This window comes from Balaenoptera acutorostrata, chromosome 6 (genome assembly GCF_949987535.1).
Source record: "Balaenoptera acutorostrata chromosome 6, mBalAcu1.1, whole genome shotgun sequence".
NCBI classification, from domain to species: domain Eukaryota; kingdom Metazoa; phylum Chordata; class Mammalia; order Artiodactyla; family Balaenopteridae; genus Balaenoptera; species Balaenoptera acutorostrata.
The window spans coordinates 60,104,912-60,131,135 of record NC_080069.1 but is presented as its reverse complement, the minus strand read 5'-3'; the positions used below and the strand labels follow the sequence as shown (position 1 = coordinate 60,131,135).

At 40.6% G+C, this 26,224-nt stretch overlaps 1 protein-coding gene across 4 annotated transcripts in view; it reads right to left on the bottom strand.

Moving 5' to 3' along the window:
• The window catches only part of TTC39B (tetratricopeptide repeat domain 39B), a 140,288-nt gene that overhangs the window by 62,634 nt on the left and 51,430 nt on the right, over positions 1-26,224 (bottom strand). For 3 of the 4 annotated variants that reach the window (XM_028165145.2, XM_057549272.1, XM_057549270.1), the window contains one exon: positions 9,714-9,809. The exons of the other annotated variant lie outside the window; for it this stretch is intronic. In XM_028165145.2, the coding sequence (XP_028020946.1) occupies positions 9,714-9,809 (96 nt within the window). The remainder of the gene's footprint in view (positions 1-9,713; positions 9,810-26,224) is intronic. 4 annotated transcript variants of the gene reach the window in all.

The window sequence follows — 26,224 nt, the reverse complement described above, 5'->3', positions numbered from 1 at the left end:
TAAATTGCTTAATACCTTCCATATCAGTCCAGCTCCAAATTTTGTCAGTGTTAGTTCCTGAACATCTCTTGGATTTATCCTGTTTCACCTCCACTGCCTGCCAAGTTAGGTGTCATTTGCTGCCTGGTGTCTACAGACACATTTCTCCCCCTACTTCCTCCCCATACCTGCCCCCCCCCAATCAAATCTCTACCGAGAATTCATTCAGCTAATATTTATGGAGCTCTAACTACACACCAGGCACTCTTCTAGGTGTTGGGAATGCACACTGAGCAGACCCATAGGGTTCCCGGCTGTGGAAGAGCTGGGGAGGGAGGGCAGACTTAAAACAAGGAGACCAGTAACTAAGATCATCTCAGACTGGGATAAGTGGTCTGGGAAAGAAACTGGTTGGGGAAGGGGGTGGGGTGAAGCCCAACATTAATGAGGATGCTCATAGAAAGTTCTTGAAAAGGGTGACATCCAAGTGCTGCAGAATGGAGGCTGCCACGAGAATATCTAGGTTGAGGGGAGAAGGGAGGTTCTAAGCTGGGAATGTGGTGAGCAAGGCAGAGAGTGGGAGGAAATGAGGACAGAAAGCAGGCAGAAAAGGGAAACCACGGTGGCAGAGAAGATGGACTTTGTTTTGTTTTGTTGTTTTTGTTTTAAATAGCAATTCTATTTTTTTTAATTAATTTATTTTTTTAACATCTTTATTGGAGTATAATTGCTTTACAATGGTGTGTTAGTTTCTGCTTTATAACAAAGTGAATCAGCTATACATACACATATATCCCCATATCTCCTCCCTCTTGCATCTCGCTCCCTCCCACCCGAGAAGATGGACTTTATTCTAAGAACAAAAGGAAGATTTTAGCTCAGCAATCCCCACTCGCTTCCTCATCATCCCTTCCCTTCAGCCATTAGGTTTTCCAGTGTTACCTCTCACCTGTGCTCTTACTTTCCACTCCCACCAGTTCTCTCGGAGTAAAGCTCATCTTTTGTTACCCAGAAATGGGCTGAGAACAAATACCGGTCCCCTTGCCACAGAAACAGCCACCTCTGCATCTCAGCTGGCCACACTGGCACCTGGGTAGATGCATTTGCAAGCCCAGCTCAGAGGGAGAAACAGAAATGGGCACTGGGCACCTCCGAACACAGTGAACTCAACCCTTCTAAGCATCTTACTAACCTGTTCACATGAAATTAAGACCCCTCCCCTCCAGAATACCGGTGCTACCATGTGTTCCACAAAGAATGACCAAGAGAGCAAGTGTAATCTCAGCTAGGGCTTCTCACACATGTCTTGGGGTCAGCTGTTCTCTCCATTCCCGCTGCCGCCACATTAACTGAGACTATCGCCACTTCAAGTCTGAATTCTGAAACAGTCTCCAAGAAGGCCTTCGCATTACCAGCTGTGCTTAGGCGGCCCTCAAACTTCAGCGTGCATTCAACTTACCAGAGGGCTTGTTAAAAAAATACCACTAGGCCTCACCACCAGAGTTTCTGACTCAGTAGGCCTGGGGTGGGCTCAGCAAGCTCCCAGATAGTACTAATTTTTCTGGACACCACCCTCAGACTATTCTGCCTAAAACAGATGTTCAGTCACTGCCCCCTTAGATTAAGGACCTAAAATGGCTGCCACACTTACCACATAAACCCATCTGCCCAGCCTCATAACACCTGTCCCACCAGCCTAGCGTGATGAGTACGACTATTTAAAAGCAGCCAAGGATCTCCAAGAGGCTCATCTTCGCGGCCTCCTCCTCCTCAAGCCTGATGTGACAGAATGAAAATTCCTGGGCCGGCAATCAGAAGTCAACATTGCCATTCTCTAGCCTGTGACCTTCAGAAAGTCACTCCACCTCCCTGAGTCCACTGCCTCATCTCTGAGATGCCCTCCCATTTCACAATGTGTGAAACCAAGGCCATGGTTGCTACGAGAGTACTTGGTGAACTGTCAAGGCCTATGCAAATTAACAACCACGAATATATAATTCTCCAGAAGCTGCGAGTGCTCGGCCCTTCCCAGAGGGACTACACACTCATGGTCTCCATCTGTGGGAGCCCCACACAGGTGCCTCTATTAATATATATCTTCAGTAAATATATATCTTTCTTCCTGTTTCTGAATTAGAAGATATGTTCGTCTAAAGGCAAAATGAGTTTTTTAGTCTTCTACTTTAAAAAGGATGGGCTTCCCTGGTGGTGCAGTTGTTAAGAATCTGCCTGCCAATGCAGGGGACACGGGTTCAAGCCCTGGTCCGGGAAGATCCCACATGCTGCGGAGCAACTAAGCCCGTGCGCCACAACTACTGAGCCTGGACTCTAGAGCCGGCGAGCCACAACTACTGACCCCGCGTGCCACAGCTACTGAAGCCTGTGTGCCTAGAGCCCGTGCTCCACAGTAAGAGAAGCCACCGCAATGAGAAGCCCACACACCACAATGAAGAGTAGCCCCCGCTCGCCGCAACTAGAGAAAGCCCGTGCGCAGCAATGAAGACCCAACAGAGCCAAAAATAAATTAATTTAAAAAATAAAATAAAATTAAGTAAATAAAATGGAAAAATATCTAAAATAATAACCTGTTTATGCACTGAAGCAACTGTGGAACACAAGCCAAGTTAGCAATGATGACAGGGGGGAAAGAATAAAATGTCAATATGGAAGATAAAGGAGGAATAAATTATGTTCAGAACATATGAAGCATTGTTTGTTACAAAGTTTTTCTTATTAAAACCTTACTGGTTATAAGGGCAAACAGAAGTGAAAACTTAGCCCTTTGGAACATAAAGGTTGTATTCCCTATAAGATAATCAACATGTCAGAATTTTATTATTTATGAAGATTTGAGGATGGGGGCAGGAGGGCAGGGAGAAGAGGGCCATTATGGATCAAGCCAGCAGCAGGCAGACAGGAATTCTGGATTCTTTGCTAAGTGCATCCAGAAAAAGTTTCTACTCCATTCTAGAGCCCAGGAGCCCCTTTGCTTCAAGACCCTCCATCAAAAATTTCTTATTATGTACTAATTCCACTAAAACTGTGGTCCTAGATAACCAGAGCTCAGACTCGCAATGCCATTTTCAGTTATTTACCTGGAGATGTTGTCTCTGTCCTCTGAGAACTCACAATTTATACTGATGCTATGTTGGGTAGAGAGGTAACTGGTGACTTTTTTTCTCCTCTTTCTATATTATTTAAACTCTGTTCATGTTACTTTTATGATGAAATTTTGATCTACAAAGATTTTAAAACATAAAAGTAGTGTTATAAAGAAAAAAGTCTTATCTCCACCAATTCCCAGCTCTGAAACCTTGAACAGCCCACCTTACTTCCCTAAGTTTCTGTTTCCTTATCTGTAAGATGGGGATAGTCAAGCCTGCTGTTACTACTTTATAAGGTAGTTATAAAAATCAGGTATGCTCACGGAAATAAAAATATAAGCACTTATATATAATGAGGCATTAGTATAATTATCTACGAGTGTCAAACTGCCCAGCCTCGCCTGATAAGAACCACATACACACTCATACTTTATGACCTGGCAAAGTTTCTACACACTTTGCACATAATCTAATGACCCACTATTAACCCTATCTGCTTCATGAGAACTGTTGCTTAAAGGCAGAGAGGGGATTTTTATGATTTGTGTTAAAATGAATAGAAGTCTAAAAAACCAACATATAATAATGCTGTACTTCTAAGTTCCTTGCCTCTTTTACTTGATAAATCAATTATTTAAAATAAGTGCACACCCAATCGAATAGTTAACACTTTTAAATTGTCCAAATGCATCTCTAATACAAACTTATTTTAAATCCACTTCTATGTAATAAAGGCTCAATAGTAATAGGTAAGCATCATGAATGTTGATGGAGCTACCTAGGAAATTCACAGATAAGTTAGAAAGGAAACAGCTGTGAGGGAGGAATAGTTCCTCCCACGCCTCAGATTTCCCTGAGGTGGGCCTTGGCTGGATAACACTGCTGGACTCGCACCTCTGCATTCCTCTTCTAGGAGAGGAGTTACCTGATTGGGCATACGTGACCTGGCCCTCTTTCTATAGGGAAAGTGGGTACATTATAATCTATACTCTCCGCAGTGCGGTGAGCTAAGAAGGGCAGGCTCTACCCCACCACCCTCACCATCCTCACCAGGGAAGCTTGCCGTATAGAGCCTAAAGTTCATTCAGAGGTGTGTCAAAAGCCCATTTCTCCAGGCATCTAATCTACATCCTCCAATATAGTCTTTAAGAATAATAAAGCTGAGAGACTGATCTCTATTGATCTGACCCCTTTACCGATATCTCAACTGGCTCTAGACTTAGGCCAAAAAGAGACAGTTCTTTCAAAGAAAGAACTAAACACAAGATTTATAGGCACAGAATGGTAGCAGGGTCAGGGTTTACTCTTCAGAGACCTCTACCAACGTGTGTGGGAGTATTCAGGGTTCTTTCCCAAGCAAATCCAAGATCGCATCTGTACTCAAGAACTCCAGGCCAATACACGTCAGGCCTATTGATCCAGCTGTGTGGAGCCCAGAGGTTCAGGAGCACGCATGGCTGGACAACCAGACTACAGAGACCCCCAGCACAACTCCTCATTAACTACCCAAGGGAGAGAAGGGACCCAATAAATTCACAATCTATGGTAGGCTGTGTAGACTTTTAGGCAAGTCACTTAATCTCTCCAACTCTGTTCCCTCATCTATAAAAGGGATATAAGGATATGACAATATCTACTCAACAGGTATTAACATTGCTGTTAGGAAGAGCAACAAAGAAGATATAAGGTCAACATGCTCTTAAATAATGCATTTAAAGGAATAGGGGGGCTTCCCTGGTGGCACAGTGGTTGAGAATCTGCCTGCCAATGCGGGGGACACGGGTTCGAGCCCTGGTCTGGGAAGATCCCACATGCCGCGGAGCAACTGGGCCCGTGAGCCACAACTACTGAGCCTGCGCGTCTGGAGCCTGTGCTCCGCAACAAGAGAGGCCGCGATAGTGAGAGGCCCGCGCACCGCGATGAAGAGTGGCCCCCGCTTGCCGCAACTAGAGAAAGCCCTCGCACAGAAACGAAGACCCAACACAGCCAAAAATAAATAAATTAATTAATTTAAAAAAAAAAAAGGAATAGGGAAATACTATTATTTTTTAAAAGAATAAAAGTGCCTGGTCTTTCCTCCTGAATCACATGCTCATCATTCAGAACCAAACAGGATAGCAGAGTTCTGATCGGGAGCCACCTCTATGTGCCACAGTGCTTCCCGTCATGTCTATTTTAGTAGATCTGTTAACTAACAGCAAGGGTGGAGTTTTTTGTTTTAGTGTTTTTTTTTTAATGAATTTATTTATTTATTTATCTTTGGCTCAGTTGGGTCTTCGTTGCTGTGCACAGGCTTTCTCTAGTTGCAGCGAGCGGGGGCTACTCTTCGTTGCGGTGGCTCCTCTTGTTGCGGAGCACAGGCTCTAGGCGTGCAGGTTTCAGTAGTTGAGGCTCACGGGCTCTGGAGCACAGGCTCAGTAGTTGTGGCGCACGGGCTTAGTTGCTCCGCGGCATGTGGGATCTTCCCGGACCAGGGCTCGAACCCGTGTCCCCTGCACTGGCAGGCGGATTCTAAACCTCTGCGCCACCAGGGAAGCCCAAGGGTGGAGTTTTTAATCAGTTGTTCCTAAAAAGCACTTAGTCTACAAAACCAGAACATGATACATCAAATTCCTTTAAATTACCTGTGCTTATTGCCTTTTCTTCCTATCCTGATTTATTAATAAATACAATTATAATAAGCTGATCTTTAATAGCCCATTGGTATGGTAATAATTTAGCCTTGCCCAATCATCTCTAATAAAACTTATTTTGAAGTGGCTTCCTTTTAGCAAAGATTGCTAACTCCCCCTGGTTTTTCTTACTAGTGAATGTGCTGGTCAACCATAAACAACGAAGCAGAAGCTCCTTAGGGTAATGCCTAGTGAGTCAGAAAGAAGCAAGAAGAAAGTACAGCAAGAAGGTGAGATGCACACAAAAACCCTGTCTCACCTTTCCTCAACTCAGTCCAGAGGTTTCCTTCTTAAGCTAGGAAGGATTTTTCCAAGAGGAGATGATACACATGTCTTAATAGCATGGGAAATGTACCTAGTACCTAAGACAAAAAGGAGGTCAAAGAAAACTAGGTTGAACTCTATATTATAATGTCTGGGTTAACTATCCTGCATTCCTTTTTTCTTTCATTGTGGTAGCACACACATAATTAAAAATTTACCATCTTAACCATTTTTAAGTGTACAGTTTAGTAGTGTTAAGTATATGTACATTGTTGTGCAACTAACCCCCGGAACGTTTTCATCCTGCAAAACTGAAACCCTATACCCTTTAAACAGTAACTCCCTCTATGCTGCATTCTTGACTAAACAATCCAAGAGAGGGTCCCTCCTTTCTCTCACAAGCCTCTAGTCAAAATTTGCCCATAACCTTAATGATTTAGCCATTTGAAAATCTCATCCTACTAAACAGTCTTTAGAACTCAGGCTTCCGTGAGACCAGAACTCCCTGCATAACTCTGGGCTTCGCATATGCCAGCTTTCGTCAGGTAATAATTAAAGCTACCAATGGTCTGTGCCCATGCTGAGCTATGGTCTAGGCTTGATAAGTGAAGTATTAAAATGTCTGTAAATGGTTTGCTCTCCATTCCTTTAATCCTGAGATGCTATACCTCTGTTCTTCCTGCTTTCGACAAGTTTCTCAAGTAGATCAAGAAAACAAAATATACTTTGTCTTAGAGATTTAAAAGTGGGCAACCTTGTTGTCATTCCATTTCCCACGGAAGGCCAAACAACATGTCTCTCAACTCAAAAAGATATGGTAAGAGGAGGAAATGATGGGAAGGCTCGGGGCCAGGGTGGAAAGTCTTTCCTCCTTTTTCCAAAAGTGACTTTAACACAACTGCTTCTGGGTGACAACAGATATGAAGTGACGAACACAGAACTTAGCAAATGTCTGCAACTTTGTCACTGGTGCCCTGTAAGGACACGGGCGATAACTCGAACTCAAAATATTTCAGAGTTTTGCAAGGCATTTCAGTTATCCATGCACTCCTCTCGACATCAGGATCCTCACATGGAAAGATTCTTTCCTGGCTCTTTCAAGGTGAAGTATAATCAAAAGAAACCATGGTTGTCAAAACACTTTGTAAGATTAAACAGATGAGAGGGATTACAACCGGGGAAGCACATGGGTTCATCACTAAAGATGCTCTGGCCAGGAAATGAGAAGATGGAGCATCAAGATGCAAATCAACCACTGCCTGGCTGAGGCACCTTGGGTATGTCACCTGTCGTCCAGGATTGCTCGTTTATGAAATAGTGACTAAACTCCCTCCTTGATTGCCTCACAGCTTTGTGTGGAGGAGCAATACACCGGGTGTCAGTGGAGCAGTCACATGGGGAGTATACATTAGCTAGGGTGCTATTATGCTCTATGCGGTCTAACTACCCACATACTTGCTCAAGTTTGAAGCATTGCTCAACTTTAAAGATGTCCTTCTGGGCTGCTTCACAATAAATTTACAAGTGCTTGTTTTTACAAATGCATTAGAAGACCTGTTGATTGAAAGGCAGAGTAGGAATTTTTATTGTTTCATTTTTTTAAAGAAAAATCTTAATTTTAATAATTTAATTTTAAAATGAAACCTACAAATGCTAATACTATACTTCTTACGTTTCCCTTCTGTTTCTTCCTTTATATGTCTTTAACCTTTTCCTCTCTGCCCTCTTTCCAACTCAGAAAACGCACAAATCTCACTCGTTTCTACTTAAAGTAAAACCAGCCAAAAAGATAACTTTCGATTTTGTTTTCTCTCCTGAACTTCTCCCACTCCTTCTCTTCGTAGGTAAAAGCTTCAATAAAGAGTTGACTCTCACTTTCCCTACTTCCCCTCCTCCCATTCGTCTTCCACTGCAGCCTGGCTCTTGCCCCTTTAGCTTAGAGGGTTCCTTGAAACCCTCTAAGCCAAAGGTCTATGATGACCTAGCTACAAAATACAAAGGATGCTTTCCAACCTCTACCCACGTAGACCTCTTTGCAACACCTGGCTCTGTTGACCTCATTCCAGAACTCACCCCTCCCCAAGCCCTTGCCCATCTTGCAGCTACCATCTCATTTAATGGGTCCTTCAAACCTCCATAGCTCTGCATGAAATCATTCCATTAGCTGCTCCTTCAATGTCTGTGTTCATGGGGCTTCCTTCCTTCACTCTCTTCTCATTTGTTTTGCTCTCTCTTGGAAAGAGCACGTACAGTTCATGCCTTCAAAACTACACATATGCTGAAAATTCCCAGTCTACCGATACAGCCCAGAGCTCTCTCTGAATGCTATACCCTTAATTTATCACTGCTTTCAGTAATATTTTTTTAAATTTATTTTATCCCAGCTTTCAAACTCAGCATTATATAAATGTTGATGCAGCGGTTACCTAGGAAACTATCAGATCAGTTAGAGGACAACTATGAGGGAGGAATACATATTTCTGAAGATGGCTCAGATTTCCATGAGCAGAGACATATGAAATTAAAAAGTAATGTGGAAAATAAACACCTTCAGATCCTGAGAAGTTATTTTCAACTTCATCTCCATTCCTCAATCCTTATAAATATTGCACCCCTTCCTTATATTGTGAGGGTTGAGTCCTAAGACAAACTGCCAAGCCTATGAGTATTGTGAACATACTCAAAAGTAGCTGAAATTTCAAATGCAAGATCTAAAATGCCGAAGACGTGCTGTATAATTTAAAGTCTAATAAACCCGTAAGGGTAAATGGAAAGCACTTTTTCATGGTATAAAATAAAGCTTTAACAGAGTTGCCTTAATAACCGAGAAAGGAACAACTTACATATTCAAAAAGTGACAACTGGTTAAAATAATTCTAAAATGGGCGGAAAGGAACAGTACTTAGCAATCAAGTATGATATTATAAAACATATTCAGTGGAAAGGAAAAATGTCACGATATATTATGCTTTGAAAAGTGGGTTACCAAAGAGTAAAATTAATATGATCCCAATTTAGAAAAAGAATTAATATCTCTATATATGAAGAGAAAAAGAAAGAATACACACCCAAAAAACAGTTATGGTGATGGTAATACATGTTTTAGCTCTCCTTTGTGCTTTTGTACATTTCCTGAATTTTCTACGACAAATGCTTCTTAAATGCACTTTTAAGCCAAGGTTACAAGAAGAATACAATTAGAAAAACAATCACAATACAATGTTCAATGAAAAAGGTATGGCTACATCTATATCAAGGAGCACATGCCTAGAGAAAAGACTGGAATGAAATATACCAAACTTTTAACAGTCCGTGTTAAAGTGCTCATAATTCTTCTTTCCTCCATATTCCCCGATGCTTGGCAATATGGTTACATTATTTCATAATAAAATAAATGGTTAAAATTTTATAAGATAAAAAAAAGGCTCAAGAGGGAGTTGTACCCCAAGAGTTGAATTTGGTTTTGTTTCTGTTTTTATGTAACAGGGTCACCTACTCACTAAATCCCTTAGGAGCTCCGAGACTCCTTCCTTAATTTGTAAAACGGGCACTACACCTGCCCAGGCCTCTCCCCACCCTACCCATTAGTAAAACACAAAGCCTTATGGTAACATCAACACTGCAATTTACCCAAGGGTTGGACTGCTCTCCCCAGTCCCCCAGGAATACCCGCACCACCCCCCCCCTTCCTGACCTTTTCATATTAGATGTTCGGTGCTGTCCAGATGCCTGTTTTGTATCAAATGATGAGAAGTGTTGGCTGCTTGTTGCCATATCTACACGAGAAGGCCTGTTAATAAAAAGGCAGTGAGGTTGTTACATCTTTGTCTTACAGGAAAAGTCTACATAGATTAAAGTATACAACACAAGTCCTTCAATTATTTATATTATCTCACTTCCATTTCTTATCAGTTTTGAAAATCAAATAGCAGAATCCACTCAGTTACACGGTGAATATTCCTGAAATACAGCCCCAATAAAATAAACTTATTTTTCTTTATATTCCAGTACACAAAAAAGAAATTAATGAAATCACCCCCCAAAACTCTCCACCCAAAGGTAACATTGTAGCTTGTATATATCCTTCCAAATCTTTTCCCAAGTAAATCTATCTATCTGTCTATATTTTTCTTAATTGAAATGGTATATTACTGTAGGGGAGTAAAAAGTTTTCGTCAACCTTCTTAGGGCCCCTGGCTGGGTCTGGAAATTAAACTGACAAAGACAGATCGACAAGAGAAAAGCACACAAATTTAATTGAATGGTTACATGTACGTGAGAACCTTCATAGGAGAATGAAGACCCAAAGAAGTGAGCAGAGCAGAAATCTTTTATACCTTTCTGACAAAGAAACAATACATTTGTCAAGAATGGGCAAAACAAATGGTGAAGGCCTAGGGGTAAATGGTGAAGGAATAACCTGGAATAAATAAGGGTTAATTTAACAAGATTTGTCTGCAGACTCTCTGAGCTGTATGAGTCTGTCTCCAGTAAAAACAGAATTTATGTCCTACCTTTAGGCAGAAAGAGGGAACTTTTTCAGTGTTTACTGCTTCTTGATTGCCTTCACCTCAAAATGATTTTTATGTCAAAGAGGCATACGTATTTTGGGATAACATATTCTGGCTTCCTTCATTATATGCTTAATTTATCCTGAATCTTTTCTTCTCAACAAATACAGAGTTGCTCTATCATAGTGTCCACATAGCAGTCTATTGAATAGAGGTAACATATTTTGTTACCTATCCCTCATTTTGAGGCATGCTAGTTGCTCCCAATGTTTGGCAATTATCAATACAAACAATACTGCAATAAGCCCCTTTACTCACTTGCCTGATTATTTCCTAAGGATAAATTCTGGAGTGAAAGGGCAAGTATTTTATAAAATATCTTATGTTTTAAAAACTGCCTTGTTTCCCATTATATATTTATACCACAGAATGCCGAGGTAACATAGAGGAGCTGGAGACCAATCTGGTTTGCAGAATCTTAGGCCACATTTTGACCTAGATCTACCTCACAGACACACGCGGAGGCAAGCCTACTGCAGAGAAGGAAACTTCCATAGAGCTTAAGAATAAGCCCTGCCCTGTATATAACAGAATCGTCAACCTCCCATTGACGATTCACCTTAACTGTCCACAAGCCATAGAGAAGAGAGGAAAGGGTTATTGACCATCCCTTTAGAAAAGCTTCTTTTTTTTTAATTCTAAGATGTCAATACCCTTATTGTACATTAAGTGGAGTTTGATTATATTCTACCTTCAGACTTCCCAATACCCGGTAATATTTTATATTCAACATTCATTCAAGTTTCCTAAATTTCATACATCAGGTTAGGGGAAAATCAAGGTTCTTTTCACAAGGGTGGTTGGGTGTGGGTGATGGGAGAAAAGAAAACGCCACGGTTAAGTGGAAATGTAGCTTGAAGGCATGTTATTTTCCATCACAAGAACTTCTTACCAGGAGAATGGAGGAAGCCCTAAGCACTTAGGTAAACCAGACTCCAGGGTATTGAACTGACATCTCAGTTTACAAGCAGGGAAAGAGGAATAGATAGATTCAAAGGGCTGTCTAGCCTTTTAGACCATTCTTGCCTATCTGTTCCCTTACAGATTCATTTATAAGGGCTAGAAAAATATGTTCTCTGAAATGTATATAAAAATGTCCCCATTTCTCATTTGCCTTACCTTTAATTTTAAAATTCTCCCCAATATTGAAATTTTTATATAATCAAAATTAATCATTTCCCTTTAATATTTCTGATTTTGAGGGCACACTTAGGAAAACCTCCCCTCCACAAAGATTATGTAACATAATTTTACCATGCTGCTTTTTTAATATTTAATGTGTTGATCCATTTATAATTTGAGCATATGGTACAAGATAGTGCTGTGCATTTTTCTTAATCTTTTGTCATTTTTCCCAAGATAATTTTTAAAAGCCTGTATCTTTACCCCAATGATTTGACATACCATATATATAAAACACTAAATTAATTAAGTTCTGCTAAAATCAAGTCTGTTGTGTCAGGTATATGTTGCATGTTTCAAAGCTACAATTATAGCATCTTTACCAGGCAGAAAACACTTAAATTTAGCAGAACTTAATAATTATTAATAAAACAATACTAGACTTTTTTCATTTTTCTGGGGTACAAAAGTTTAGTTTTTTATGCTTTTATATACACGTACATGAAGTCCCAGAAATTCTACAGTATTTTAAAATTCATATTAATATCACAATAAGTACATCATGCTACAAACTGATCTTTTTATAAATTTTTTTTTAATATTTATTTATTTATTTTTGGCTGTGTTGGGTCTTCTGTGCGAGTTGGGTTTCTGTGCGAGGACTTTCTCTAGTTACAGCGAGTGGGGTCCACTCTTCATCACGGTGCGCGGGCCTCTCACTGTCGCAGCCTCTCTTGTTGCGGAGCACAAGCTCCAGACGCACAGGCTCAGTAGCTGGGGCTCACGGGCCTAGTTGCTCCGCGGCATGTGGGAACTTCCCAGACCAGGGCTCGAACCCGTGTGCCCCGCATTGGCAGGCAGATTCTCAACCACTGCACCACCGGGGAAGCCCCAAACTGATTTTTTTATTGTTTTTTTTTATAGACCTAATTCACTCACTTACTAGATAGTAAACTACTATCTAGTATTTTATCAAGAACTATTTTCCCCTTTTTTATGAGAAATGCTTAAATACATGGAGAAAATAATTTAACACACAAGTATATCTAGAATCCACTTTTGTGTACAGTGTGACCTAAATTTAATTGTTTCCCCTATGGATAGGCAATTATCCCAACAGCAATGAATAACTCATCCTTCAGCTAGCTACTCAGTAGCTTTGAAATAAGATTAAAAAAAGATCGCATGCCCACTCAATGCCATCTTGGAGCGTTGTCTAACAGGCCCACCCAAGGAATATTTCATTCTATAAGGGATATATCCTTGTTTGACTTGCTATTTTCTATTGATTAAGGTCTATATTCTATAAAATACGTTAACTTTCAGATTTTTTTTGTCTGGTACATATGCAAATAATTTGGTACGGTTATGGTTTTATTGCCTTATAGGAGATTAACCAGTTTTGTATATAACAAATCTTATTCGAACATTCTTTCTTCAGTTCCCCAAATGCTCTTGGAACAGTTTCACCATCTTGATGGTTTCCTCATTGATAAGTAAATGTTTGACATGCGTTCACGCTAAAATTATCTCACTCCGACGTAATGAATGACACTGTTATTTCTAACCCAGGGCAGGTTTCCATACAGGTACAGGGCAGTTTCAGGCACTTTTGATCCATTCACTTATTTGCCTCTGTCTGCACCACTGACACAACTTTCATTAGCTTGGCTTTATTAGATCCTATATGACAATGGGCAAGCCCTCTACTTTATTAAATGCTCTTTGGGGGGGGGGGGTGTCTGAGACTGCTATTGCAATTTCATTCTTATTTAAAAATTTTAGAATCAATTATTATAAAGTTCCAAGAAAAGTCCTGCTGAGGTTTTGAGTGGGACTTCATTACATTTTCAGAGATTTTGCAGAGAATTGTAAACTTTACAATATTATATTTTTCACATCTATACACATTTATTCAGGTCTTCTCTTACTTCCTTCAATAAAGGAAAGAAATATACATAAAACACTGCACTGAGGTAAGTGCACCCTTGCAAAGACGCCATGCTAGATGTCCCTTATATTGCTTTAGTTTTAGAATGTGTACCACCAAAGCAAGCACAGTTAGTAAAATTTTAACTGAAAAAAATGACTTGTCTGTTCCACTTCTGAGTATAACCTAGACGTTAAACTCAAATGTCAGGAAAAAAATGTATTTTTAGCTAGAGAAAAATATTGTTATTGGGCTTATAGAGGTTAAGAAAAACAGTACATCGTATTTCATTTACAGGTATAGGTATGCTAGAAAATGTGTCCTTATTTTGCCCTGATTTTACTGCTTTAATTTCTGATAAGTTTTTTTTTTAATTAATTATTTATTTATTTATTTAATTTATGGCTGTGTTGGGTCTTCGTTTCTGTGCGAGGGCTTTCTCTAGTTGCAGCAAGTGGGGACCACTCTTCATCGCGGTGCGCGGGCCTCTCACTATCGCAGCCTCTCTTGTTGCGGAGCACAGGCTCCAGACGCGCAGGCTCAGTAGTTGTGGCTCACGGGTCCAGTTGCTCCGTGGCATGTGGGATCTTCCCAGACCAGGGCTCGAGCCCGTGTCCCCTGCATTGGCAGGCAGATTCTCAACCACTGCGCCACCAGGGAAGCCCCTCTGATAAGTTTTTAAACAGCTTTATTGATACATTATTCACAGACCATACAATTCATTCATTTAAATTATACAGTCAATGGTTTTTAATATTCATAGATAGTATGTCACTTTCACCACAATCTAATTTTACATTTTGTCACCCAAAAGATACTCTATATCCATCCACCAGCAATTGCTTCGCATGTCCCTCCACCTCTAGCCCTAAGAAACCACTAATTTACTTCCTGTATGTACAGATTTGCCTATCCTGGATGTTTTATATTAATGAAATTATATAATATGTGGTCTTTCATGATTGGTTTTTTTCACTTAGCATAATGTTTTCAAGAGTTATTTGAGCTGTTGCATGTATCAATACTTCATTCCTTTTTACTGCCAAATAATAATCCATTTCATAGATATAACACACTTCATTTGTCATTTCATTAGTTGATGGGTATATGGGTTATTTCCACTTTTTGGCTATTATGAATAATGCTGCTATTAATATTCATGTACAAGTTCTTGTGTGGACATATACTTCATTTCTCTTGGTATATAACGAGGAGTGGAATTGCTGAATCCTATGGTAACTCTATGTTTGACATTCTGAAGAGCTGCCAGACCATTTTCCAAAGTGACTGTGTGATTTTACATTCCCACCAGTAATGTATGAAAGTTTCAGTTTCTCCACATCTCGGACAACACGTGTTACTGTCCATATTCGCGGGTGTGATGGTATCTTATTGTGGTTTTGATTTCCATTTGTCTAATGATGGATACTGAGTATCTGCTTAGCTACATATTAACCATTTGTATGTCTTCTTTGGAAAAATGCTTGTTCAGGTTCTTTGGCCATTTTTTAATTGGGTTACTTGCCTTTTATTATCGAGTTTCATACCACTCTACTTTTTAATCACTAGGTAGAACTATTCTCAGATGAAAAGCTTACAGATTCATTTTTTATACTTTTTCTCTCATTCAAATCATAGTTAGCAGAATCAATTCAAATTTAATTTCCCCCAGTAAATCCGATACAATGAGCTATGTTCCTGCAGGACGAAATACAAGCTAGCCGATTTAAAAAAGAAAAAAATGAAATAAAATTTCAAAAATTAATAAAAAGACACTTAATATCTTTGAGGCTTTTTCATCAAAGTTAAAATCTCTCTTTAGGGGACGAGAGAAATGCATGAAGAAAGACCAGTGGATGTGCTCCAGGAAGCACCATTATGAAACCTACAGTAGGAATGGCGCCCACTGGAGCTATGACACAGGACTCCAGGGGCGCCTCCGACAGACTTCCGGGAAACCTACTGCTTCATATTATTGCCCATATGACCAACCTGTCTTTCTTACCAAAGAAAACTGCTCATCAGACCAAATTCTGTCCCATGGATGATGTTTTCAAATAGCCATTCTCATGGCCAGCGATCAGAGGAAAAAGGGAGGTGCTACTCCTGCTGCTGGGAGAGCAGAACAGCCCAGAAATTACCAGGCACTCCCCAAATACATGTTACTGTCAACTTCACCCCCTCGCCTGCCACCTGTGCTATCAGAATCAAAGGAAAGGGGCTTCCCCGGTGGCGCAGTGGTTAAGAATCTGCCTGCCAACGCAGGGCACACGGGTTCGAGCCCTGGTCCGGGAAGATCCCACATGCCGCGGAGCAACAAAGCCCATGTGCTGCAACTACTGAGCCTGCGCTCTAGAGCCCGCGAGCCACAACTACTGAGCCCGTGCACCACAACTACTGAGCCTGCAAGCCAAAAGTACTGAGCCTGCAGGCCACAACTACTGAAGCCCGTGTGCCTAGAGCCCGTGCTCCGCAACAAAAGATGCCACTGCAATGAGAAGCCCGTGCACCGCAACGAAGAGTAGCCCCCGCTCGCCGCAACTAGAGAAAGCCCACATGCAGCAACAAAGACCCAATGCAGCCAAAAATAAATAAATTAAAAATAAATATATTTAAAAAAAGAATCAAAGGAAAGAAATTTCAACATTTTTTTTTTTTTGCCATACTAGTCCTATCCTTTAGAGGGAAGATCTAAAAAGCTGAAAAAGGCCAAAGGGCAAGCACCAACACAGGATATAATTATTCTATTAGGTGAGATACTAGTGAATTTATAAACTAGATAAACTACCCCTAAAAAATCCATGCTTAGACTTATTAAAAAAGGCTTCCTCAATCAAAATTATAAACCTTCATATTATCTGAAGGACTTGGGTGGTTTTTACATTCTTTGTGCTTTTCCATAAAAGGAAGAGCTCAAGGAGGTGGAGAAACTTAACTTGGAAGAAAGAAGAGTTAGAGGAAAGCAGAGAAAAAGAAAGACTACGAGAGCCATTTCCAGACACTTCCCTCCCTTGTTCACTTGGAAGGTTCCAACTCATCCTTCTAGATCAGCTTCTCTGGAGCTGTATCCTACTCCCAAATGATTCAGAAAAATACATAACAGTGAGTATACAGACAGAGAATAATACACAAATGTGGCAAAATGCTAAAAAGGGATTCAGGGTATAGAGAAGTTCTCTGTATTATTCTCATACCTTTACTCTAAGTATGGAGTTACTGCAAAATAAGATGTTTTTAAAAGACAGCTCCTGTAGCAAAGGGCAGAGAACAGGGATTAAATAGGAGTGGCCACTGGGCCTCCGGCACCTGTGGACCAGCCAACACCAGTGGAGAATGCCAAGCCCTTGGGGTCATGGGCACACCAACAGGTCCAGCCATCACAGGTGTGCTTCAGGAGCAGAGGCAGCAAGGACAGAGGTCACTGCAAAAATAGCCGATGAGAGGTCAACCAGAGAGCAACACCCAGACCAGGGCTCCATCCCTGTGTCACTTCCTCCTGCCCCCAGAGGCCATCTGGGAAGGAGGTGAGGAAGGGGGAACCTTTGAGAAGGGAGATGTCAGCCCGATGCAGAGTTTAAATTTTTACTTACCTGGGCATTTACCTCTCCTACTCCCCCAAGAAAATCTGAGTCCCTCCGAAAGAGGCTGTCTGAATTTTGAACAGATGATGTCATGTTTAATTGACAACTTAATGGTTTTTTTCCCATCCTCAAGGGAGACGAGAGTTCCAGGGCAAAGTGAGGATAGGTGAAAAGAATAAAAGTTCATTTTTGGATAAAAGATAAAGCATGCCCAGACCCTACTCACTAAGAAAATGGAGGGTGGGACTTATTGTCTCTTTAGAAAAAAGAAAGTACCCCAATAGATGCTGTTTTTCTTGCCCAGAGCCACAGTAAATCACTGACAGAGTTGGAAACTAAAATCAGAGCCTGTATCTTTTCAGCTTCTTTCCTTAGGCAAAGCAAACTGTACTCCACGTTATTTAAAACAAGTAACAATAGAATGTTAGTTGGCAAGAGATATACACAGCACCTGTTTCATTTTGCTGGGGTTTTTTTTTACTGACTTTTTTTAATTTAAAATAAAATCCCTTCCCTACTGGAAGGTTCTCTTATTTCTAGTGGAAAACTTCTACCTCATCTTTTAATTATCCTTCTTCAGTTCCGTACTATAGTGAGAATTAGGAGAAAGCATGCTGCAACACAGGCAGAATGCTGGATTCTACCCTAGCTGTGCAAGCAGTGTGACTACGGACCAATCTCTCACCTCTGCCAGGGGCTGGGGGTGGGGTGAGTAGGAAGCAGGGAGGCTACTGTTTAACGCGTGTAGAGTTTACGTTTTACAACATGAAAAGAGTTACGGAGGTGAATGGTGGTGATTGTTGCACCACATTATGACTGTATTTATTAATACTACTGCAGTGGTGGTTATGACGGTTAAAGTGTATGTTACATGTATTTTACAACGATAAAAACAAAAACAAAAATGGGGGACTTCCCTGGTGGCACAGTGGTTAAGAATCCGCCTGCCAATGCAGGGGACACGGGTTCGAGCCCTGGTCCGGGAAGATCCCACATGCCGTGGAGCAACTAAGCCCGTGTGCCACAACTACTGAGCCTGTGTACCACAACCACTGTAGCCCGTGTGCCTAGAGCCTGTGCTCCACAACAAGAGAAGCCACCGCAATGAGAAGCCCACGCACTGCAGCGAAGAGTAGCCCCCATTCACCACAACTAGAGAAAGCCTGTGCACAGCAACGAAGACCCAACGCAGCCATAAATAAATAAATAAATTTATTTTAAAAAGAAATAAAAGTTGGGTGGGGGGGGAAGCAGCACACACACAAAAGCCAGAAGAGGGCTAACAATACATTTGTCCTGTTTACCTCACAGGGTTGCTCTGCGGAAGCAATGCATTCCATTTTGTAAAATCACTTTTTAAACTGGAACGCGACATAAACGTGGGGCTGATGTTGTTAGAAGAGTTAAGTGATTGGGGCCAAGAACTTCCCATTAGACAGACTGCTGCACTCCTGCTACTCAGCAGTTCAAGTTTCCCGCAGTCACAGCCAGAGGCCACTTACTGGCACTCTGCCACTTTCCTTAGTCCCTCAAAGGAGGGAGGCAGACCCTTTTCAGGATGCAGAGCAAATGGAGGTTTTCAGCATAACACTGAATGCGGGTAACTGTTTATCATTTCTTTTAAAACGCCACCTAAAACAAAGATTAGCAAAAAAAGAAATTTCTAAAAAGCAATGTTGAAAACAAGCTTTCCTTTCATTTGTCTCATGATCCATGAGGGAAAGAAAAATCAAGGCTACCCAAAAGTTTTCCAGGCTAGATAATGTGTCTCTCCTCTGGGTTCCACGGTCAGAATTTAAAACCCATCATAGTATGATGAATGGTCTACTTTTCAGTTGCTGTGAGTAGCTTACAAGCTTTTTAAGGACAATGACTCTCTTAGCCCAGAGAAGCTCAATAAGTTTTGGTTGAATGAATGACATTTGTATTTATTCTATATATATTAGCACCCTTGTGCCAAACACAGTATCAATACTTGGCATTTTATGTCACCTATGTAGATCACGGAAAGTACCCATGAATATCATGGAGTCCTCATTCACAAGCAAGCAGCTAACAGTAAATATTACGGCTTCCCCCACAAACATCTACTAGATGAGACAAGCAAAACGCAAGGGGAAACATACAAATACTCAGGTAATTAAGCGCCAAAGTTTAATTTTCTTTAGCTCTTCAATGTGTGGCTGTTTTCATAGTGGTGTACTGTATATATTCAGCCTGTGGTACCAAGTGGGCACATAAAATGGTTTTGTTATACAGGGATGACATTGCCTTTAAAAAAAGCTAATATTAAAGAGGGGTGATGGCATATAATGCTGTATATTAAGGCCCAGTTTGCTAGCTCATGGCAAGGCTCAAATTCTGCCCCACCCACTAAGCTAAGAAGATAATGACTACGGCCCCAAACCACAAAAGAAAGTCAAGTTTGGGTCCCACACTTCCCTGGTTTCTAAAATAGTCACCTGTAATGACCGGAAATAAGATATTCTATAACCCACTAATCTAAAACGATCACCAAAGAAATCCATTCATACCACTTGAATGGTCACTAAAGACTTTCCACACCGGGTCTTCCCTGGTGGCGCAGTGGTTAAGAATCCGCCTGCCAATGCAAGGGACACAGGTTCGAGCCCTGGTCCGGGAAGATCCCACATGCCACGGAGCAACAAAGCCCATGCACCACAACTACTGAGCCCGCGTGCCTAGAGCCCATGTTCCACAACAAGAGAAGCCACTGCCATGAGAAGCCCACGCACCTCACCAAAGAGTAGCCCCTGCTTGCGGCAACTAGAGAAAGCCTCGTGCAGCAACAAAGACCCAACGCAGCCAAAAATAAATAAAATTAAATAAATTTTTAAAAAAAGACTTTCCACACCTGTGAACCGATGAACTATCAGAAGAAAAACAAGCTATGCATGAAATTCATGTCAAACTCATGTTCGTATAATCTGCCCATAGATGCAGTCCTGCCCTTTCTAAAATGAGCCAAAGACGTAAGTGTAAATTTTGTGTTGAAAAGTAGAAAGCAAGTCAAAACGACAGGAAGATCTCTGAGCATGAGGTCAAAAAACCTATAAGCATTTTTCATATGCAGAGGGCACTGCGACTTTATTAAAAAAAGGGAGAGGGCTGCCTACATTCCCCCAATCAGCCCATGGCTAAGAGACACAATACAACAGCCTGTAGGAGCACAGATCGGCCAACTTTCAGCACCATGGAGTCACAGTCAGCACTCTGAATGACTTTGAGCAACTGATTTAACATTTTCCCACCTCGTTTTCCTTCTCTGTAAAAGGGGAGATCAATTAACACGGTTGTTATTTAAGATACAAAGACAGACTTTCCGTGGGTACCGGACCTGACGGACCTGACGCAGAAGACATTTTAAAAAGAATCTAATCCATTTCTTCTCCACTGAGATATGAAAATGATGACACAGCAAAAAGCTGCTAAACCTCCCTCACTGCTTTGTTCAGGAAACCACACAGAGCCTCAGAATGCCTTATCTCATGATAGGCCTCGGAGACTTCTGCTAATCAAATGAGAGATTTGATGCAAAAAATGCGAGATTAAAAACTATACAAAGTCACAAGTGGGTTATAATCTTATAAATTTGTTTATGATGTACTGGGTTGGAAATCAAAACATATTTTCCATAAAAACAATGACTGATATATATCTATACCAATATATATCTCTATGCATGTGTTGTGTGTGTGTGTGTGTATATATATACACACATGCATATACCTCTATGTACATTCATATGTATTTGCACACAAATATGTTAAATTCTCTACCTAAGCCATCAAAGCCTATTTAAGCCCTAAATTATAAATAACTGGCCAGAGTCTTAGAGCCAGGAGTGAGATGACTTCACCACTCATACTTTAGTGACACTTCAGTGGCTCATCATGGCCTTTGCCACAGTTTCTTGGCAAGGTACCTTTGGTACCTGTCTTTCTCTAACCAGACTATCCTCACTAGAATTGCAGGCCTCTCAAGCTTCTTGGCAAACCCTGAAGAGACCATGGTGAAGGGGATCAGAGTATGTCACCCCAAAATATATCATTTTCACATAAAGATTATTTTGAGGTGAAGGCAATTAGCTCTCTGCTCTCCTCCTTTCTGTCTAAAATCAGGGTATCAATTTCCTTTTGTAAAGGTGTCTCCCTCTCCCACACCAGGAAGAAAACTAGTCCAAAGATAACTCTTATCACCTGAGAGGACTCTTAGCTGCATAAAAAACTTACTAAACAATTCTTCTTTAACATACATTTTCTAATCATCTTCCCATAACTTACCCTCATCCAGAAGCCCCCCAAACTCTTTTATTTAGCCTCTTCTCCACACTTCATCATTCTTTGTTTAGATGGTAAATAAGCCCCAAATTCTAACCACCTCCTTGAGGCACATTTCTTTGTGAACTTTCATATGTACGTATGCAATTAAACTTGTTTTTCTCTTTCCTTGCTAATCTGTCTTTTATCCATTTAATTTGCAGGGCCCCAAGCATGAACCTAAGAGGACAGAGGAGAAAGTTTTTCTCTCTTACAATGGTCTCTCATATCTCAGGGTCTTTGCCCTAATAAACCCTGCTGCTACACCTGATTGCCACTAGTATCTAGCAATATCAGCCTCAAGTCAGACATCTCCTCCTCCAGAAGGCCCTACAAGGTCAGCATCTCTCTGAACTCCTGCCATCACCCAGGTGTAGGTTGGTCATCCCTCATCTTTGTTCCCACAGAACCCTGACCTTCTCCATACTACAGTTTATCCCATTACATCCCAATAACAGTTTCTTGTCTGTACCCCCCAATAAACTGAAGTGCCTGAATGAATATTAATAAGCCAAGATATCTGCTTTGTTTTCTTTAAAAAAAAAAAAAAAAAAGTCCTAACTAGTTCACTCTCAAGTAGTAACCATCTGGCAGCACAGGGAGCCCTCTGAATCGGGGCTGTCTGGGCTACCAGGGGTTCTTCTTCAGAGCCAAGACCAGACAAACACTTTACAGGTTCAGGTTCTTGTTGCTACTATCTTGTTTTTGTTTTATTTTGTTTTGTTTTGTTAATGTGGTTGGTTGGTTTGGGTCTGTTGTTTGCTCTTGATTCTGGTTTTGATTTCTTAGTATATATCTTTCCAGATACTGCAATGGAATGAATGGCGACTAGGAAATCTAGCTACTGGACCCATTTTAACTACTGTATGATCTCTATTTCGCTCTCCCCCATCGGTAAATTGAGGGGGTAGTCTAAGAATGGTCCCTAAACCTCACTGCCCATAGTCTTCAGGGACGCCTGTAATAAACACAGTTCTCCCTCCAGAGCTCAGCTAATTCTAATAAGCAGCCAGGTTTGGGGACCACTGGAAGGGGCAGAGATGTGAAGTCAAGTCACATCTGGGATCGAGTTCTAATTCCTCCACTCACTTCCTGTGTGACCTTCAGCAAATTACTTAACCTCTCTGCATCTCCATTTACTTGCTTGTTACGGCAGAGATAGTAACTAGTTTATAGGATTGAAGGGAAGATTAATGCACACAGAGAGTACCAATTAATGGCTGGCCCACTGCAGATGATCAGTAAATGGTACTGAGGCCCCTTTCCCCTCATGTGTATTCTTATGGCATCCTATCATTTCTCTGCCACGGCCCCTAAGAGCTTCCAGAGGGCAGGGCATCTCTGTCTTACTCTCCACCTCACCCCCCGTGCCCAGCACAGTGCCTATGACAGTGCCCAACATTACAGCACACACTCAGTAAATATGTATTGAATTAATGAATCAGTAACATACTAGAATATACTAACATAACCAATTTCCCTCCCTCTCTCAATAGACTAGACTGTGACCTCCTCCAAAGCAGGGCTTATTCCTTATTTACTGATCTAAAAACCAGCACTTAATATAGTGCCTATCACATGCTTGTTGAACTAATTCAATTATTTTCAAAATCTCTTTCCAGGTCAAGCATACCAAGGATCTGTGGCTCCAGAAGATCTGGGGCAGAATTACTTGCAAGTATTTGTATGTCTTTAATATAAATATTCGGCTGCAAAGTACCAATACTTTTACAGTTGAAAAATTACAACGCATATAATGAAACAATTAGGTAGTTTCTGAATGTTCCCCTCACCTGCTGATAGTATCTGCTCCACGAGGGCAGATACAATATCTTGTTCAGCATCATGTCCCCAAAGCCTGGCAAGAGCTTTGTGACAAATGTAAACGTTTGTTAATGAATGAATGAAAGGAATGTATGAATATAAGTTCTTTATCAGTCTAGGTAAGGAAGAATTTCCTATTTTTAGGACTCTTTCCTCATTGAATTCAAAGTTGCTGCATTTAGGAATGACGAAATGTTTAAAAATAAAAACAGCAGATGTTTGATCTCTGGGTGGTAGAGAGTTTCTTTTTTAAAATCCTTGATTTATTTTGTATGCTGCAGGAAATCAATCAAAATACTAGCACCCGAAAAAACTCATATAATATATTCTGCATCTACAAAGACGACTGTTTAACAGTTGGTATTTAAAAGTATTTTGATTACTGATCTCTGAACTTAACTTTTAGAAATCGCTTTAGCTAATGTGATTTTAAGATAAAGGAATGAGATAAGTAACCAAATGATCTGAATCAGATCACTAAAAGAATAAGACTTTCATGTAACAAAGACCAGTCAAGAACATATGGGGGTTATCAAGGGAACCAAAATTTAACCTCTCTCTTTACAAAAGGTTCAACATTGATTCAATAAAAATTCAGCAAGGATACAGTTCTAGCCTCCAGTGTATTCCAAAGGGGACACGATGACTAAGGACAGATGTTTAGACTAAAGGGTCTGCGTCACCAGAAAAAAAAATGGCACTGACTCAAACGCACAATTAGAAAAGGGTGGTCATGCAAAGGTCACTCTTGGGTAACTCCCATTTACTGTGATCTGCTACAAAGAGACTGGCTGAACCTGACACAGCACAGACAGTGTTGAAGTCTATGACTACTGACGCTATTCTGCCAGCATGCCACGGTACTTCATTTTTAAGGTTTTAATCACCTTAACAAAACAAAACGCCATAACGACGCCAACAAAGGACATAAGACAAACACAGCGAATACAGAGTGAGCCGTCATCATCCTTCCATTGTTCTGCAGCCCCATGCACACCTTGCAGCAGCAGTAAACCAGCCATAGCATCCCGGGAAGACTGAATCCTTCTCAGCAAGATTCACTATTTTCTCCAATTTCAGCACTCACTCGCAGGAACTTAAGAAAAAAAGACATGGGGGGGGGGGGGGTAGCCCTGGCAGGCTTGACATGAAGGCTTTAATGAAGACAATGTCAATTAACAAAAACTGCAGGTCTCCAGTGAAATTTCACTCCAATTTTTTTAATCAGCATAGCTTTCCTTAAATTAAATCCTCACAGGTCCAAAGAGAACGCTGCAATCATACCCCTAGGAACAGCTAAATAAATGCAACATACTCACAGGTTTAGAGCAGCTGTAACTTTGAAGGAATTAATATAGCCCCACTGTGAAGATGCCCTCTCTTCTACCAGATTTTTAAAAAGCCAATGAAAAGAAGAGACAATCCTCAATTTAAAAGGCAAAAAAATCCTCAATTTCTGTTTTATTTCTTGGTCTCCGGTGAGACTCTCAATTACTGAGCTTAAGAAAAGAAGTTGCCCGGCAGCTGACAGCATCCCAGAGTTTCCCAGGGCAGAATTTTAAGACATGTCAGTTAAAGTGGCAGCTACACTCACTGCCGAAGCTTATGCTCCTGCAGGAAGGGATGCCGGGAGATTTTTTTTTTTTTCCCAATCTCTGCTGCAGCCTAATTCTAATCCATCACTGTTTGATTATCCTAGGGAAGCAAGCAAGAAAAATACAAATAGCCTGGATTTATAAAATCCACAGGGCCTTTTAATGATTTTTCACCTAATCCAGGGATTCACCACTATCAAAGAGGGTTAAATGAGGAATAAAATGAATTACCTCTTTTGTTTTAAGGAAAACGTTAAGAGCAGTCTGATGCTCCCAAGTTAGAATTGGGTTTTATATCTTACTGACTTTTTAAAAACACTAAATAAGGGAAAGTCAAGTTCTGTGAAGTTTTCGGTCAAATGGGTTAAATGCACAAAAGTTAAATTAGTGAAGTGAATGAAATATATATATAACGTCATTCCAATGTAGATGGAAACTGCAATTTAAAATTAATATTAGATAAAGAATATTTGAATTGATTTTGATGAAACTCAAAAAAATAAAGTAGGCTTAGAGATGGTCAGTGACTTAACAACTTTCTTGTCTTGCATTAAGGGCTCTTACACATATTAGAACTGGACTGTTTCTATGATGTGGCTCACAATTTAATCTGATTATAAAAGTATCAGGTAATGTACTCTGATATTTCCTGATTTTAAAATAATAAAGTCCTTACAGAGAACTGGAAACAAAGAAGGAAATTAAAACTGTATATATATCCACCATGCATGCTATTTTTACCTGTGGTTAGGCTGACTAATGGCCCCAAAGATATCCAAGTCTCAACCCTTGGAACCTATGAATGTTACCTTATATGAGAAAAGAGGCTTGCAAGTGTAATTAAGTTAATAATCTTAAAATGGGAAGATTATCCTAGATTATTTGGTTTGGGCCCTAAATGCAATCACAAGTATCCTTATAAGAGGGAAGCAGCAGGATGTTTGACACAAAAGGCACAAGGTGATGTGACCATGGAACCAGAGTGATTTGAAAAGACTATGCTGCTGGCTTTGAAGTTTGCATTAAAGCAAAGTCAAGGTGCCCTCACAGAAAACTTTCTTTGGTGATAAAATAAATAGAAATTAAAAGCTTATAATTGCATTGCCTACAGGGGAGACCAAAACTATGCCTATACCTTTAAACCTGCTACTTTATCAGAGCTACATGGAGCTTTAACACATTTTGAGATCATCCTGCTCACAGGTAATAAAAAAAATACTCCTTGCTGGCTTGAATACTTTC